The 19,745-nt window shown below is 35.1% G+C and overlaps 2 protein-coding genes across 2 annotated transcripts in view; one reads left to right on the forward strand and one right to left on the reverse strand.

The window, feature by feature from the left end:
• Window positions 1-19,745, forward strand: part of LOC141450988 (uncharacterized) — a 269,247-nt gene that overhangs the window by 25,863 nt on the left and 223,639 nt on the right. The window lies entirely within an intron of this gene.
• Window positions 5,717-9,313, reverse strand: LOC141450979 (uncharacterized). The gene is made up of 2 exons (XM_074121951.1): window positions 9,030-9,313; window positions 5,717-7,112 (listed from the first exon to the last, which is right to left on the reverse strand). The coding sequence occupies exon 2, from the start codon at window positions 7,080-7,082 to the stop codon at window positions 6,021-6,023; it is 1,062 nt and encodes a 353-aa protein (XP_073978052.1). The 5' UTR covers window positions 7,083-7,112; window positions 9,030-9,313; the 3' UTR covers window positions 5,717-6,020.

Genomic DNA, 19,745 nt, shown 5'->3' on the forward strand with positions numbered 1-19,745 from the left:
GAATACAATTAACTGATTTCTTAGAGAACTTAATTTATGTTTCAAAACTCCCTCAAGTCTACATTCTCCGTTTCACTCTTTCTTTCGCTTCCCTGAAATAACTGTGGGACGACAGTTGTAGAAGAGGAAATGGTGCGAATCTTCGATAATAATCTTCATTTCCATACCGCCGGACTTGGCCTTCCGTTCGATTTGTTACCAGATACTAGCAGTGAAACTCTACCAAGTAGAAAATTACTTTTTTATGTACATATAAAATATTGTATATTAAATATATATTTATTTATGTTCGGCGGGTGCTGGTTTAGCGGTTATGAAGCGTGGAGGATCTCTGTTTGAATTAAGCGGTACCTACGTCTTTAATAGTTAGAAAAATGGGGTTCCGCCCATGTCCAAGTCCCCTAATTTCATAGTTGGACATTAGTTCCTGCTTGAAAAAAAAGAAGCGTTTACTTTACTTTTACTTTTTACTTAAACTCAGAACATTTTTTAATAAATACATCGTGATTAATTCAAAGAAATAGGAGATTTAACCTAATTTTTGCTACAGCTTTAGTACGTGACTTCCAAAGTTGTTCTCTTCGCGACGTGAACATACTATACTTTCTGCACGCTGATAAATAGCTCTTAAATAATTCTTGTTCTTTCTGTATCAATACGACCCCCATGCAGGTCTTTGGCCTTGAAATAAAACTTGCCACCCTTACGGTATATCACCTTTCTTCTCCACAGTCGCATTCTCATCTGCTACCATGTCTTAAAATCCTCTCCCACAATGTTAATCTAAAGCGCGGTCTACTTCGGCGATTGTGTCTGACTAGGTTTCAGTGTAAAGGAAATTTCACAAAAATGAAAAAAAACGTGGGAAATCTTTTAACCGAAAGCTCTACCTTTCTGAAATGATTTTTCAATTTTTTTAAAAAAATTTTACTTGAAAATGACCCGAAAAAATATCTGAAAACTTTTATTTTATTATCTGTCCAGGATATTCTGTTGTGAGTACTTATAGGTTTATCTTCGTGTGTTTACGAGTTATGTGGAAGATTAAATGGGTTATTTCATGGCTGATTTCGCGCTAACAAGAGCATAAATAATAGGCCTACGCAATAAATGGAACTGAGGCGCCACGGTAGCCGAGCGGTTAGAGGCGAGACCTGTAAAGCTAATATGTATTGTGGTACTGGGTTCGATTCCCCGGTCTTAGGCCTTGGATTTTATTTAATGGTTAATAAAAGAAATTTACAGTAAAGTATGTTTGCTGGTCTCCTCCGTCCACGACACCTAATTTGGTAGTTGGACGTAAAGCCCGCCTGAAAAAAATAGGCATTTTTTTACTTTATTTACTTTACTTTATAAATGGTACTGGGATTCAAATCCTCCGCTGAAATACGGAAACGAATAGCAGCAGGCTAATAGGTGCTATTTCGGACTCGCTAAGTACATGAGAAACAAACTCCTGTCTCGTCAGACCAAATCCAGGCTGTATAAGACTCTTATACGTCCAGTATTAACATATGCATCACACAGACCTGGACAATAAGCAAGCAGGATGAGAGGGAGCTACTAATCTGCGAAAGAAAGATTCTCCGCAGGAAATTTGGACCAGTACAAAGATGGAGAGGTCTGGAGGATCAGAAAAAATAGAGAGCTTAGCGAGCTATATGCGGAGGTGGATGTAATAAAAATAATTAAATTAAGTAGGCTTAGCTGGGCGAGCACCCTAGCAAGAATGGACGAGTCCGAGATGGAAAACTCTGGATGAGATCTTGTTCCGAACTCGGAGAGCCGGTAGGCCGAGGCTGAGGTGGGCAGCCGTCTATACGTCTACGCAATAAATGGAACTGAGGCGCCACGGTAGCCGAGCGGTTAGAGGCGAGACCTGTAAAGCTAATATATATTGTGGTACTGGGTTCGATTCCCCGGTCTTAGGCCTTGGATTTTATTTAATGGTTAATAAAAGAAATTTACAGTAAAGTATGTTTGCTGGTCGCCTCACACCGTTGTGAGGGCGGTCGCTGGGAGCCTGTTGCGAGTCTCTGAGTGGAGGGCGGCAGCACAGGACAGAGCTGGTTGGCGGGCGCTCATAGGGGAGGCCAGGACTCACCACGAGTTGTAGAGCCATTGAAGTAAGTAAGTAAGGGATTCAAATCCTCTTCGTTTCCGACTCAGGTTTCCACCTTTTTTAGCAATATACGAGTATCTATTCGTATCTATTCCTGCGACTGATAGTTCGCCATTACCTCTCTACCCTCATAGTAACTTGAGAACATCCTCCTCATTTTAACTTGATGCATTTTTTTCTAAGCAATTAATATCACCTTTCTAAGCTAAGCACTGGTTCTAAGCAGCCCAGCTCTTCTTTACGTTCAGCTAAAGTTTTAGCTAGTGGGGTGAAGCTGGATTATTGTAAAAGCAAAAACCTTTCTTACGCTGGAATTCCATTCAATCATTCTTTAGACTGTCGGGCCACGCAGCGTACAATTTAAAAGCTTAGTCTAAGCTACCAATACTTACAATAAAAAGCCTAATCTTCCAATCAAAAACACTGACAAATCGCTAAAACTCTTAGAATGTTGTTATATTATTATTATTATTTCCCCTTGCAGATCTCCTTATTCTCCAATTTGTTGTGAAACTGCCAGATTCCATTATGGTAAGTTTGTTCACATCCTTTGCCAATTCGTTGCATTGCCAGAAGATACTTCATGTTGTTGAAGCAATCTTCATATGAAATGATTACCAGTGTGTGTTGTGTTGACCTTTTCTTTGGAAGTTTCTGTACTGGCTTAATTATTTCCTTACGTTTCTCATGAATGTTATGTGTGTCTCGCGTTAGCTTCACTTTTTGCTTAAATTTATCGGAGTAGTGAAAATATTAGTTGAAAAAAAAGGGTAATTAAGTAGATGTTTATTACAGAAATTCATTAATTAACTAGTATTACATCTATTATTATTGTTAAAAAATGGGTATTTTTGGTTATTATTTTTTCAATCGCAAAATTACTTGACATTTAAAATAGAAATTGGTTTAGAAAATATTAAATCTAAACATAAACTTGCCTACATAAATTGCACCAATGGAAAGAAAATAATAAATATTTTCAAAACCGCAAACCCTGGATAATAGAGTAAACCAATATAATCATATCTAGACACCGTCATAGCTTAACGTAAACGCAATATATCAATAAAAAGATATTTCGCACCCGGCCGTACGCACGCCATCGTGCCTTGCGCTGTGCTCGTCTGTGTGCTATACAGATAAATAGGGCGCTCCCAATAAAGTAGACGAAGAAAAAACCTTAAGGCCAATACATTTACAAAGTGAAAGTGTATGTTTTTATTTCGATAAAGGCTTTAACGATATACGGAAATCTATACTGGGTAGATAAGTTTTTAAAGTCATTATTCAATACGGTGGGAGTATCGATGGTGTTTTAAAGAAGAAATCTGCGACTAAATATATCGCTTTAGCTTGAAATCGATATCTGTAACTAGATACGGTGTGTTAGATTGCATATCATTGGCTGTAGCGTTCTCATCATCGATGCCAATTTTTCTTATCTTGTTCTGAATACTTATTTGAAAGTTTTGTGCTTAATGGTTCCTCTTAACTCCCCATGGCAAGTATTGTGAAGTTGGGCTTGACGCTGAAGCCTTCTTTGGCTAGACTCTTCGATGTCGACATTATTTGTAAGATGTTTGGCTTTTGGAAGATGTGATACAACTCCAAGCAGGTTCGAGAAATTTTGTACAATCCAGATAAAATACTAAAGGAAATATTGGAAGTTGAAATTTGCAAATCTTACAAACTACCCAAATTTCAAATCGCAATATCTTGATTTCTATAGCACTGAGTTTTCTGTATATTCTAGCACATAGACTACAACTACGTATCTCTACAATTGAGTGAACTATGAACATTGTAGATAGAATATTAAGCGATAATTATTAGAAATATGATAAATATTAGCAATGTTTCCTAAGCTTTAGTTGCTAATATCTCATTTACTATCATACAGAATTCTTTGTATTTTAGACACATTTATAAACTATTTTCCTATGAAATACTTTTAGAGCTATACAAAGACAATTTTAAGATATTTTTAAAAGTTACTAGCAGCTCAATATAGTTAAGTAGCTATGACTTGGTAATTCGCGTCAATATAACAATAGTTATGGTTCGCCAACGCAAGGAGACTTTTTTGGTGCATGCCAGCTCTCGGAGCAAAGTTCTCTTTGTAGAGTTAATCCTTGAAATGAATCGTTACTTCTAAATGTTAGAGAAACAAAAATCAAGTATTTTTCTGCCAAACGAAGCGACAGATTTTGGGTATGGATTGCAATTATTATTATTATTTTTTTTTTTTCTTCAAATTACCAAGTACTGACTTTTTAAAAGGTTGCACCAGCATAATATAGAACAGGTTTAATTAGGTTCTTTGTCATGCTAGTTCAGCACAGTCTTTCTAAAAGTTTAGCAGTAAATGTTCAATATATTTAGAGAGATAGAACACGATGTATGTAACTTCTCTCCTAAACTTAAATATATTTGTACTCCTCCATCTTTGCATTTGGTGCTTGGTAGTGGTATAACTTTTGACGTAAATACGTCTTTAAATTTGCTATCATTTGGAGGCAATCCAAATAACCTAATGATAACAAAATCGGGGGATACAGTTTGGCATTATAGTTTCGAATCTATCGTCTACATCCAAAATTAAATTAGACCATTGGATAGCAGCTAAAGGATCAAAGAATTCATTACGATAAGCGAGGACTGTGACGCATCGCGCGCGGTCTAGGGGGGAAGCGCCTCCATTTTGAGATCATTTTGCTGCGTATCGAGATTTGCAATTAGTATAACTTTTGACTCGGAGAAGCTACGATGTTCGTTTAAGTTTTTATCGTCAGCTATCGTCACAATTTATCGATTGTATATAAAACATTAGTGTAAAATAGTGACAGTGAATATAATAAGGTGTTAGAATCAAAAAATATTATCAAAAATATAGAATGTCGGCCTATGCGCGGCAAAAAGCCAAAACCAATACAGAGATCGTATACGGTTTGGAAAGAGCTTCTCAAGAACAATCGAATGGTAATAATAAAACACCTTATGACCGAGTCAAGCTGCGCCGGGAACGTAAAAGAATGAATGCGGCCGAGCGGATCAACAACGGTGTCAGTACATCTGCAGCTGGGGAAATTATGCAAGTGGATGATGAAATCGCTTCTACATCGACAACGGATTGTATAGGCACAGTTTGTGTTGATTTGTTTCCTTTAATTCATCCTAAAATACATAAATACAAATATTTTATATAAAAAATATAACCCGTTACGTAAACGTATTCACGTACAACACACGGCCGTGTCCAAAACACAGCCACACGGTAATTTTTTTTTTACACTTATAAACCTTCAGCTAAATGAACGCTCAATATCTAAAATAGCAGACAAACTCTAGATCTAGCAGGCTTAACTTAATGGTAAACTTCCTTATAGCCTCACACGTCATGCTACTATATTTGAGCAATTATTTTACGAACAAAAATCGTAAGAATCAGCAGATTTGGTAAAAACTAAAATTAATTATATGATTCTAAGTCGGTCACTAATATTGTAGTTTAGAATAAACCGTGGTTTCAAATCCAGAAAGTTCTTCTTAAACCCAGTTCTTTCAAAGAATGCCAGATGTAACAAAAGTCTAATCTTTAGTCATCAACTTTATTGTTAAATATAAGTTTATTATTAATGTTTCATTAAGAGATTCCTTGTTTCATTTTATTTTTTCTTTTAAAATGGCGAATGGGTAGAAATAAAGGTAACGTTTTTTATTCAATAATTATTGATAACATACGTTATCTTTTCATAATAATAATTATTATTGAAATATCGTATAGTACAAAACATCTCAATCACAAATCAACAGTTTACACAGAAGATGCCCAATCTTCGGCAATCCCCAATTGCTGGTCGAATCACTCTCGGTAGATCAGTTGCTGTTGATTTCAAATCTATTTAGATTGTGGCCTTCTTATTAATGTCTTCTTATCAATTCTAAAAGCTGTTAAAACTTTAGAAGATATTTTAGGTAAATTAATATCGGTAATACATCGACGTAATTTATTTCTTTTATATTTTAAATAATTTCCATCTAGGCAACAATTTTTCAATAAATTAAACATGGATTGCTTTCTGAGTGTTGGTGATTTTCTGTAATTAATTGTGGTATATTTTACATTGATTTGTGAATTTCTTTTTACTTGTTTTAATTGCTTTTTAGCAGCGTTCAATGCCCACCATAAGGAATTTATCTTTTTCTTAACTAGTCGTTGCTCTTTGTTAGCTGTATAAAATTCCGTAGCTACCATCAGCTCTTTGCGTGCAAATAACAAATATAGATGTATTGTGTGCAGTTTGTTTAATTTCATCTGATTTAATTTATTCTTTTTCCATGTATTCAACGCTATATATCCAACATAAGATAGAATTTGATCGAGTATATAGCAAATTTTATATAAAACGGATGGTGCGTGTTTATTTGGTAAACATTCATACTCTTTGAATATATAATTGTACGTATCTCTTGACTTTTTGAATAATCTTTGTTTATAAAATGTTTTATGAAATTTTCTTTCGGTATTTCTGATCCATTCGTTATGACTACTTGATAATACCACATTACTTATACCACAAAGTTCAACACAATCTGTCAAACACTTTATTGACGAAATTACTTTGTCAATTCTACTTAATTGTTTGCTATCATTACCACCAGATGCCTTATTTTCTTTTAAAAATATGCAACCATCATTTTTTATATTAATACCAGAAATAGTTTCATTACGTGTGTTACCATTTAATAATTTATATCTTTTCATAAATTCGTTGTTACTTGTTAAATCTTCATAATAGTATTCCTCTAAATTATCAGGTTTACTTTTTGAATCTAACGTTTTATGAATTTTGTTGCAAGGTTTTTTCTTATTTTCACTTGGGCCTTTATATTTTGTAGCTATATCTTGTACACTTTTTACAATTGAATTAAGTGGTCTGCAGAATAGGCAATGTAACATTTCTTAAAGTAATCAAATGGTTTAATTGAGCTAAAAAAGAAAACCTCAGTTATTTTTTGTTTAACAATTTGCTTTTTAAAAATTAAATAATTTTTATTTCAAAGATACATTATCATTTTTAGATACAACTTTTTGATTTTTGTTATCATTAGATATCCAAGGAAGAGTATTATTTTGCCAATCTCGAGGTTTTTTTGCATGTAGTATTTTTTCCAACACTAACCTAGAGACTAGGATATCTTCAATACTAATCTAATTAATTTATAATTGCAAATTATTCGATCACATAATAAAAATCAGTGCGTTTTTTTAGTATTACGGATAGTATGAAATTTTTAGATCTCAAATCTCAAGATGTACGCTTCGAAAGCTCTATCTACACCCAGACAGCCAAGAAAATCATCTTTGCCGTTATCAGCTAATTTTTATTCTAGCTAACATGTAAAAGAATTTAAAGTAAAGGTACCAAAGTTTTATAATTTATTGATCAGTATAAATCCCGTAAATGATCAATTTTTCTGCGTCTTATTATGGAAAAAAATAAATAAAAGTTACAAATTCAATGGTTTGCTTGGGCCAAAAAGAATAACTTTTCGACATTTTGGGTGTAGATATTTAGTGACGGGACCCATGCTCCACGGCACCACAGCCTCTTGCAGGCTTATTGTGCCTTCCCCTTTAAGTCTAATAGGTGAAACCTCCCTTTCTAAAAAGGTTGAGGACTTTCCCTACCAGTTCCTTCTGCGCTACAATCTCCTTTGGCCTTAAAGTTCCAAAGATATCGTAGCGCAGTCTCTCGATTGCAAGGCCATCTCCTCCTCTTTCTGACACAGTCTGCACAACGGTTCCGAGCTGATAAGCCCAATCTTGTACAGGAGCTTCCTGAACCTGCCATGCCCTGTGAATAGGCCTGTAACCAGAGTAATCTGATTTCTGCCCAAGCACAGAGTCTCTTTCGTTCTTTGTGTACCACAACAAGGGCATGACACTCTTGCCGTGTTTTTTCGGCAGTGTAACCTTTTGTCTTCTTTGCCACTACAAAATGTTCTTCAAGAAAGACACCAAGTGGGGACCGAAAAGAGGAACATTTAAGAAAGGCTTTTAGACCCCAGCCAACCATTGAAGTTTGTACTATAACCACAGCCAAATGTCCAGCTATTTCATCAGTTAAAAAAAAGAATTGCTTGAAATTGGCGATAACTTCTCTTCCTTGGATGAATCAGTCAGTGAGTAAAGAAGATGTACCATACAAATCAGTAGATATCTAGAAGGTGGCGGCCCAACGCTGTTTCTGGCGATAATTACCTGTGGTGATCTTAAGGAGAGGATTTGGACAAGAGATTTTGGATGGAAGGAATGGCGACTGTACAAGATACCATCTAACAATTTTAGGATGAGCAATGGTATCTTATTTGGCAGTAGTTGGAGACATTAGTGGACGACACGAAAAGGATTTTACAGATAGTTTGGCTTAGAATCTTAATAGATTAAAAAAAATTTAGCAGTTAGCTACAGTTCCACTTCGTATCATTTTTAAAAGTTACCAGCAGCTCAATATAGTTGAGCTGCCATGATTTGGTAATGCTCGTCAACATAACAGTAGTTGTGGTTCGCCAAAGCAAGGTGACTTTTTTGGTGCAAGCCAGCTCTCGAGCAGTGTTCTCTCTTTACTGATAACCCTTGAAATGTATCGTTACTTCTAAATGTTGAGTATTGACTTTTTAAAATGTAGTACAGGTATAATATAGAACAGGTTTAATAGTTCTTATTCCTTTGTCCTGCTAGTTCTGCACAGTTTATTCGAAAAACCTAGCGGTAAATGTTCAATATATTTAGAGAGATAGAACACGATGTATGTAACTTCTCTCCTAAACTTAAATATATTTGTTTGTATACATTGTACAAATGTTTACACAATATCTAAAAGTATATTTTATATGTACTTACAGTATTTCATGTCGATTGTTATACATAAAGCCGTAGTTAGAACAAAATACAGACACTGAAACCCTTCATAAAGTATTGAAGTTTATCGAACACAATATTTATACATATTAAAAAATACTATTTTAATAACAATATTACTTTGGAGATCGCATCATGCTATGGGCGAGATTAGTAACATTAATTAATAGAAAATACCACAAATTTTGTAAAGGAAAATGTGATAAATTCATTATAGCCGTATTATCATATGATCCTAAGATAGTTTGTTTACAATTAGTCTACTTATTTAATTTTTACAGGTATTGCTTAAAATTTTTTTTGCTAATGTGCGCCATATGATTTATGTATAAAACCTTTAAAAAATTGTCCGCTAGACACTGAACTTACTTAAAGCATTTTTGTTTTTCTTTTTTGAAAGGAAGAGATTTTTTAACTTTTCTTAAGTTTACTTAAGTCCGCATTTCGGCAATTTTATTGTTTTGGATGTTCACTCAATTAGGGTTCACTTCAGATAGACACTGAGACTGACTAACTTAGTAACTTTAGTGATTCTGTTTTCGCGATACATTTTTGTTTTCTTTATCAGCGTTTTGTGTAAGAATAATTCCCCGTCTAACTGTCCAACACACTTGGAAGACTTCCATTTGTAAGACAATATATGGTCAAAGAAAATTTTGGATAACTTTGTCAGATAGTCGCCTGCCATACGCTTGCCTAGTAGGACACAAGAAATCATGGTACGTTGTAGTTGTCTTTTGCCTCAAAAGAGTTTGCCACATCTTCCCTTTTCATCTTAGTTCGCAGTTTCATCCTATTAATCTCAGCATTAGCTCAAAAGTAGTTAATAGGTTACTCATACAGTGGTAGACTTTGCTTCCTCTGCCAGTACATCTGTCAATCGTTCGCTTTCACATTATAGTGACTAGGAATTGACGGACAGTCAATCACAGTCTGTCTAAGTCATGGACTTAAAAAGCTCACTTCCATTAACACGGAAATCGAGGAGGAGCCACAACTTAAAGTCAAAGTATCCGTCCAGTAATCTATGCTAGAAGACTGCTTTGGTCTTAACTGAGTGGGTGGAACTCCAGTTTCAGCTTAGCCGTGCTTACGGTCTCCGAAACAATATAAAAGTTAGTGGATCGCTTTCCAAGTGCTCTTTTATTAGAAAGAAACCCTCGCCGAAGTATTCCGTCGCTTCAATGCCTCTCTCTCCAGTTTAGCAGTCCATCAGGATAGGTGTTAAGGTAATTGCCATTAGGTTGCGAAGTGCGCAAATTCATGTACGGCAGGATTCTGAAAGATTTTGTCAATTTCTCCAACTTTGAAGTGCCATCACAAGATGGCGAATCAATACTCTACGGTAGTACTGTACAATCGTTCTAAATCAAGAATTTCATTTATAAAAACTTACTTTTCTTTTTATAATTCTGACTGATTTCGGATTTCTATCCTCCTCCATAGATTGCATCAACTAATTTTTCATCTCATACAAAAGCTCCTACCTGTCTTAGCCTGCCTTTTCAGCCCCTCTATTGTTTTGGACGCCCACGTACTTCTTTTTCTTGGGGTAGAACCATTAAAAGGGGGATTTCGATATTTACAAAATTCTGTTGCGACTTCCTTATCAGCGGAGTAGGAAATATATGAGCTGCTATTTTTGAAAGTGGTATAAGTCCAATTTTTAAAAAAATGAATTAATGGTAATTTCAGTAAAATATAGACACATTCTTTCCAAATTTATAATCATACGAGGGTCGTTTGAAAAGTCCGTGCAAAGTCAGAGAGATAGCACTACTGGCGCGTATCGAGGTTATGTTTAGTTAGTAGCATCTCTTGGAAGAACACACACCGAGTTTCAGCCAGATCGGTCTATTTCTTTGTGTTTGGCATTCGTTTGAATCGAGGAAGTCGAGTGATTTTCAAAAAAATGGACGAAAAAGAATTTCGTGTGTTGATTAAACACTACTTTATGAAAGGCAAAACGCCACAGGAGACTAAAGAGAAGCTTGATAAACATTATGGTGACTCTGCACCTTCGATTAGAATAGTTTATAAGTGGTTTCAAAATTTTCGGAGTGGCCATATGGGCACAAGTGACGCTGAACGTTCTGGACGCCCTGTTGAGGTTACTACTCCAGAAATCATTGATAAAATCCATGATATGTTGATGGATGACAGAAGTGTGAAGGTGCGTGAGATTGCTAGTGCTGTGGGCATCTCGAATGAACGGGTACATAATATTTTGCATCATGACAAAGCTATCCGCAAGATGGGTGCTCACGCTTGACCAAAAACGAAATCGTGTGAAGTGTTGCAAGGACGGTTTCCAGCTGTTCCAGAAGAATCCGCAGGACTTTAAGCGTCGTTTCGTCACTGTGAATGAAAGGATACATCACTACACTCCTGAGACCAAAGAACAATCTAAACAATGGGTTACCAAGGGGGAATCTGCGCCAAAAAAGGCGAAGACCGTTCCTTCGGCCGGAAAGATTATGGCGACTGTCTTTTGGGATTCGCAAGGAATAATCCTCATCGACTATCTGGAAAAGGGTAAAACTATTACAGGTGCATATTATTCATCGTTATTGGACCGTTTGAAAACCGAGCTGCAAGAAAAACGCCCACGATTGGCCCACAAAAAAGTCCTTTTCCATCACGACAACCACACCAGCTCACACCTCAGCAGTTGTGGTCGCAAAATTAATGGAAATAGGGTTCTAACTCGTTTCACATCCCCCCTATTCTCCAGACTTGGCTCCCTCGGACTACTATTTGTTCCCCAATATGAAGAAATGGCTGACGGGAAAAAGATTTTATTCAAACGAGGAGGTGATTGCAGAAACGAATGGCTATTTTTCAGACTTGGACAAATCCTATTATTCGGAAGGGATCAACAAACTAGAGCAGCGTTGGACGAAGTGTATAAGCCTAAAAGGAGACTATGTTGAAAAATAAAAAAGTTTACCCCAAAAAATTAAGTAGTTTTTATTTTTGCACGGACTTTTCAAACGACCCTCGTACATTCAATGGAGTACGATTTTTTTTATAAAGTCAACAAAAGAATTTTGACTATAAAATGTTATCTCAAGATTATTTTTTTTGAAAGTGGAATAAGTCCATTTTTTAATAATTATAATTAAAACAACTTTCTTATTGCAATTATTTTTGATTATTGCTACTTCAGTGTACGCTGCTTGATGCTAACTGTAAAAGAAAAATAAGTTTAAAATATCTTTTTTTGCTTTAAAGATCTTAACGAAGTAATTTTTATTTTTATATTTTTAATATAACTGAAATTAAAAAAAAATAAACTTGGTTATTCTTGTATTTAAATGTCTTCATTTTAATTATTACTTTTTACATAAAACCAATTTCAGTAAAGCTATATTGTCTATAAAAATGTGGACTTAAATTTACTCCTGTTTTTATTTCTTGTAATATGTTATTTTTGAAAGTGGTATAAGTCCATTTGGAGCTAAAAGAAAATAAACGATTTTCATAATTATTATTTCATAATAAAATTTAAAAGGTGTATAGTGTTAATAACATCACTTGAATAGATTAAGGTTTACGAATATTTTTAAATTAATTCAAATGCAAAATCTTAAATATCTCGTTACATGGAAAAATGGACTTAATACCCCTTTCAAAAATAACAGCTCATATATCAATTTCAATTGATCCCCGATTTCACCACATTGTCAGTAAGATAACAACAATGTGCAGTTATTGTTCGAACAGTTATTGTTCTTAATGTTAAAAAATACTAATTAATCATAAACTATTTTAAGCATCCTTTGATTTTTAAATTAAACAATTTTGGTGGAAGTTTTATAAAATACTAAAAGCCATAAACAAAAATACCTCCTTTAGAAATTCGTTGAAAAGCTGTATTTGATTTAAAACAAAAGTGCTTGCCAAATCAGCGATAAGTTTTTAAACAACAGTTATAATTAATCAAATGATTAAAAAACGATTTGTACTAAACTGGGCAAACAAAAAACAACACAAACTGCTATTGTATGAGAGCAATGTGTTTAGGACTTGTCATTTTTCTGATTGTTCCTAAAATTCAATTGAGAGGAAAAATTTCAAATAAATTGACGATCTGTTTAAACAATAGTGTGACCCACTATTGTGACCAATTGTGTCCAAGATTAAGATTAAGATTAAGATAGTAGATGGGACGGGACCTATGCCCCAAGGCACCGCAGCCACAGAAGACTTATTGTGCCAGTCCCTTCTTAGTTCTAGTAGGCGAACCCTCCCCTCCTAAAGAGGTCAAGGACTTTCCCTACTAGTTCTTTTTGCACTACTATCTCCTTCGGCCTCAACGTTCCAAAGGTTTCATAGCGCAAACAACAGGTGAGAGGCCGTTTCCTCCTCTTCCTGACATAATCTGCACAACGGCGGCTCCGAGCTGATAAGCCCCACCTTGCGCAGATGCTTCTTGAACCTACCGTGCCCCGTGAATAGGCCTGTAATCAGTGTAATCTGATTTCTGCCCAAACACAGGGCCTCTTTGGATCTTTGCTTACACAGCCAAGGCATCAAGGTCTTGCTGTGTTTAACCCCAGGACACATCACCCAGTTCTTTTCGTGCTCCCTCCAGATCCAATCTCTGAGAGCCGCGCGAACCGAACCCCTGGTGATCCCCAGGACAGGCTCTGGACCGATGAAAGGAGTGTTAGCCCCATTCCTGGCCAGATAATCAGCTTTTTCATTCCCTTCAATATCCACATGACCCGGCACCCATTCCAACCGAACTTTGTTGTGCCGCGCCAGTTGTTCTAGGGCCTTCCTGCATTCCCAGACCAGGGAAGAGGTGATTCTGAAGGATACGAGAGCCTTCAGTGCAGCCTGGCTGTCCGAAAAGATGCGAATCTCCCTATTTCTAGGTTCCATCCGCAGGTTTTCCTCAGCGCATATTTTAATAGCAAAAACCTCGGCCTGGAAGACTGTGGCGTATCTCCCAAGAGATCTCTCAATGAGTACCTCGGGTTTAACCCCATACACTCCAGACCCAGTCCCACAGTCCATCTTGGAGCCATCGGTAAACCAATTGTGTCCAAACTATTGTGAGAATGTTTTTTTTTTAAATAAAAGAAAAGACACTATTTGATTGATTACTACTCTTAATGCAAAACAATTCCAGTACATATTTTAATTTTACTGGATGAGGGTCAACTAAGGTGATGAACTTTTACCCACAATGATGTGTTTTAGCTTCAATTTATTTAGTTGCAAAAAAAATCATACTTGTCTGATAATCGCGTGACCTGTATAGTGTTCAGACAAAATATTCTCATTTTCTATCGTATTACTAAGCATTATTAATAGTGTTACTCTATTGATTCCGAGCGTTTTAGAAACAGCTCCCTTAAATATCGTAACGAATTTTTCACGATTATTTTTAAACTAGTCACTTATTCTGCTTTAAGCTATTTGCTTGATTTGCCCGCCTTCAAAAATAATATCTGGATAGTAGCAAGTAACAAAAGTTTCTAGTATCGATTTGATGATAATACGAGTCAACTTGTCCATTGCTCTTAGTTTAACCTTATTTTCAATTGCTTTAGGTTATTTTCCTCTTAGATCCATTTGCTTTTTTCACATTAAATACGTATTTGTTAATATCATTAAAAAAATTATTCTAGTTTAAATGAAATAAAAATCTTATTTTTTAAATAGACAAAGAGAATACAAGTTAGCCTTTAAATAGTTCAACCTCGCGAAATTTTATTCTCTATTTTTGGTTTCAATATGGAAATATGTGAAAAACTAATTTCCGTTTGAGTTACCTTGGTTGGCGAATAATTTCTAAAATCATATATAAAACTGAATATTAAAAAATTCAACGGGGTAGGTTTTGGTCTAGTGGTTAAGAGAGATTTGCGACTAGGAGGTCCCCAGTTCGAATCCAGCGAGAATCTACTTTTTTATTTGTTAGAAAAAAATGTTAATAATAAAATGTCTGCTTCCGCCTCTGAGTATGACTCCTAATTGGTAATTGTAAGTTAAGCCCCGACTGAAATTATTGGCCAATTCTCACTCTATTTAATATTGGCACACCCAAGAAGGGTTTTTAGGATTAAACTCCTGTATGAAATATAAATGAACAAAAGTTTGCCTGTAATGTGCTATAGAAAATATAATAAATATAGCGTACCCTATATTCATTATTCAGGACATTTCAGCCAAAAGATAAAATTTAAATGGTTTAAGTTTTATTATCTATCTGTATTGAAATGTGAATCCATTTGTTGCCCATATTATAAACATAATTCTCTAATCTAAATATTGGGCTTATGTTTATGATAGACTAGATTCCTCGGAATTGGTCATTCAGCTTATGCTATCAGGAACCTGAGGGCCTGTTTTTTTCTCAGGAGAGTCCCTCAAGTTGAAAAGTACCTACCCCCATCACTAACGTGTGTTAGGTTAGATTTAAGGAGCCTAGACTCCTGAACTCCTGGGTGAAAGCTGGAGTTTTCCTTTTCCAAAGAGCCAACCAAACTCTTTACTATCAACGCTCTTCAATCTGAAACGAAAATGTAATACGTGAATTATCTTTTCTTCTTCTTTATGAAAAATCACGTAGGCTATCTGTTCATAGCCTAATGCTATACGTACGGGGTCTGTAAATTAAGTAATGAGACTGATTTTTTTATTTTTTTTTATTCAAAAAGAATTACAATTCCATATTGTCACCTTCAAAATAACTTCCTTCTGAAACCACACAGCGCTGTAGACGTTTCTTCCACTCCTGATAGCAGTGCTCGAACTCCGATACTGGAATAGCCTTCAGCTGCGTCGGTTACAGCCGTTTGAATGTTTTCGACTGCCCCAAAATGAGTTCCCTTGAGGTGATTTTTCAACTTCGGGAAGAGAAAAAACTCACAAGGACTCCAGTCAGGCGAATAAGAAGGCTGAGGAGCCACAGGAATGTTTTTACTGGCCAAATACTTGTTTATTGAAATTGCTGTGTGACAAGGAGCATTATCGTGATGCAACACCCATTTGTTCTTGATGTTTGGTCTCACACGAATGACCCTTTTTCGAAGTTTTTCAAGAACCTCTCGGTAAAAGTGTTGATTGACCGTTTGACCTTGTGGTAGAAACTCTTTGTGGATGATTCCGTGGATATCGAAAAAATAAATCAGCATGCATTTGTTCTTCTACTTCGCCATCCTTGCTTTTTTTCAATCTCAATAAACGAGTTTTTGGCCAGTAAAAACATTCCTGTGGCTCCTCCTGAGGAGTGGAAGAAACGTATCCAGCGCTGTGTGACTTTAGAAGGAAGTTATTTTGAAGGTGACAATATAGAATTGTAATTCTTTTTGAATAAAATTTTTTAAAAAAATCAGTCTCATTACTTAATTTACAGACCTCGCACACTCATTCTACCGAGGCCATTAAAAAAGCCTACAATTGTATGACTGGTCTTCTGGGTTTTTTTGTAGAGCAATGCCGAAGTAAATTAAAGCGAATGGTTAATAAAATTATTAACTTAAATCAATTATTAACTAATCGAGTTCAAATTACACGTGGTAGTTCTGTTCTGCTTTTTAAAATAACTTCCCTCATTCCGGACGAAGTTAGTGTGCTGGCTTCTTTGAAGCCTTTTCAATTTTTGCAATTGTAAACATTTCTTGCATCCTCTCCATCTAATTCATTGAAATTTAATGACTGCTTCATAAAAGAAAGGTTCTCAAAGGATTAGGCTGGTTCTGTCCACAGAGTGGTGAGAGTTCTGATCGGTTAATGCTACCGGATGATATAGCCATAGTTGTAACAATTTTATGTATGAAGATGAAATGAGAAATATTTGTTTGTAAGTGTGTTGTAAGAGAGGCAGAGAGAATGCTGGCAGAGACATAAAGTAAAATTAGTGAATGTGGCTAGCTAGCTGGGGGCTGCTTTCATCCCGGGTATAGGTGGGTGCCCAACTACAAAGTAAACTTGACACAGACTAAGTGGCAATACCTGGGCTCCTCTCGGGTAGAGTGTCTGCAGATTGTGGAGTGTGATAAAGACAGAATGGTAGCAATGTTGTTGAAGATGGCTCTGTCCTTCTAACAGACTGTAGCTCATTCTATCTCTCTCTTCTTACCATGCCAAACGGATGTAATGCGCACATAGTTTCTTGTTGGTCTTTACCGAACAGTTGCTATTCTCCTTTCAGTACCATTTCTAAGCACTAACAGTGAAGATAGCCTGCATAGTTACTGGCAGTGGGAAGCTGTTGCAAATTACTATGCTATGTCAGCTGTCCTACACTTAAAACCGCTCTTCGGATAAAGTCTGCTTTTCTCTCTAGACCACTGTTACAACTGGTTCTTAATAGAGTTAGCACTTAATATCGCTGCTTAAGCTTAAATGCAACAGAACTATCCTCCACTTATTTATGAAATAATTATTATATTTTTCTGTACCAATAAATTGATAAAAAACTTTACATTTGATTCTAAATAGTTATTTATAGTGCAAATGTTGAAAGTGGAGTTTTCAACTTCATATCTTAATATAATACGACTTATCGTTCCCATTAAAAGATGGGCAGATTTAAATCGACACTTGGACAGTTAAGATAATAGTTTTATTCTTAAAGTTATTATGATAAATAGTTCTTTCTACTTCTTTTCTTCATCTTCTTCCTTGGTACTAACGGCCCATGAAGCGCCTTAGCTTCCTCAATGTTTTCAATTGAGGTTTCGTGACTAACTATGGTATTGCAGGGTAGGGTTGTCGACCCCTACACCCAATCCCCGATACAATGGAGGACCTTGGACTTAAAGGGTTTACTTCCTTTGCTGAAGCTAACTGCAAGGGAAGATTTTCTGAACTTTTATACATATACTTAACAAAAACTTACAGTTTAAAATGTTAAGTATAAGGGTTGATTAAACGCCAAAAGGTACACAAATCAGCAAGCACCCAACATTTTATTAATTCTTCATTAATATTTAAGTAATTTTACTGCATTAATTTTCATTAATATTTTTTAGAATTTATTAGATGTCACAGACCCTTATGCTGGCCATTTTCGTCTACAAAATATATGTTCAAGTAGCATTGTAGATTGATGTAATATCTAGTTATTTATAATAATCAAACTGTTAATTACAGGTTAAAAAGAAAAACGTTATAAAAAAAAAAAAAAATTACGAGGCTAAAAAATTCAAAACCTTTTTAAAAAATGCTTACACCAACTTACATCAATGATTTTGTTTATTTTATTTATTTATTTTTAAATAAAAATCGTCGGTTTAAGTTCATTCTTCGATTAAAGTAATTGTTATTTTATGAAGTAGTCAAACGTTTATAATAATAGGTAATAATTATCTGGCTTTATCGCAAATAATATAGTTTTCTTCAATTACATTCTCAATCTAGGTATTCATCCTACAATGTTGTATATATGTAATATAAAATAAATAAGATATACATATTTTTAGGACAGCTAATTATTCTAGTATTTTACTATAAGTAAAATTAGGGGGATTGAATTAAATCCCAATTGAGAAATCAATAATTGTTGAATAATCTACTTGTTATAACTGTTTGTTATTTGTGCTCACGAATATTTCGGTAAGACGAATTCAAGACAGTAGCCGACTCTAACTTTGTCTTTTTCTATTTTAACTGCATGTACGTATATGTGATTTATCATAATTATAACAAAAAAATATTATAAATGAAGTGGCCAGCATAAGGGTCTGTGACATCTAATAAATTCTAAAAAATATTAATGAAAATTAATGCAGTAAAATTACTTAAATATTAATGAAGAATTAATAAAATGTTGGGTGCTTGCTGATTTGTGTACCTTTTGGCGTTTAATCAACCCTTATACTTAACATTTTAAACTGTAAGTTTTTGTTAAGGAGATTTTTGTACCTTTTGGATAGATTTTCCTTTTTGTATGTTTTGCTAAGTTACATATCAGCTTTACAGATTTTTTTAAATTTAGAATAAGCAATTCTATCATTATAACCTGTTAAGGTGTTAAGTCGGAACCGTAACTACCACTGGAGAGATCTTTTTAAAGAATGATTATAGTTGCGGTCCCCCAAACCATCCTTAATAACAATTTTTTTGAAAAAGCGTTTTGAATAACATAGGAAGGTATTTGTGCGTAAATAGCAAAATTAAACTGCGATTTCAGTACTTCCTTTTAAGAGGAGTAAGAAAAATAAATGCAATTGCAGTACTTCTAGGCAAAGATTTTTTAATCGAATGACAATTCATTGATTTAAATCGGTTCACTCATTGATAATTTAAACGATTGCAGTACTTCCTCTTAGTAGATGCAAGAGCTTGATGGCACTTCACAGCCACGTAGAGGAGCTTTAACCACTTATTAGAGCTGAATTTTATCAAAATCGGACTAAGCGTTATGGAAATATTGGTAATAATAGTTTTAGATAGGGCCTTACTTGGATGGGGCAAACTCCCCTCCTTATGAGGCACAGCGTCGAGACTTTAAAAGAGCAAAACTGCACAAAATTTCGATTCGATTGACACTTCATTGATGAAAATCGGTTCACGTGTCGCTAATTTGAAACGATTGCTACACTTCCCCTTAACAAGTGTAAGATCTGATCGCCGCTTTAATGTTACGTAGAGGAGCCCTAACCCTATCATCCTACCAAATTTTATCAAAATCGGGCCAAGACTTACAGAGTAATTAGTAATAATAATTTTGGAGGG

The sequence above is a fragment of the Rhodnius prolixus genome, unplaced genomic scaffold, assembly GCF_049639745.1.
Source record: "Rhodnius prolixus isolate KJV_2025 unplaced genomic scaffold, Rpr scaffold_8, whole genome shotgun sequence".
NCBI lineage: Eukaryota > Metazoa > Arthropoda > Insecta > Hemiptera > Reduviidae > Rhodnius > Rhodnius prolixus.

Bases quoted from the DNA above. Each gene is read 5' to 3' on its own strand.
- LOC141450979 (XM_074121951.1), bottom strand. From the start codon at position 7,082: ATGTTACATTGCCTATTCTGCAGACCACTTAATTCAATTGTAAAAAGT.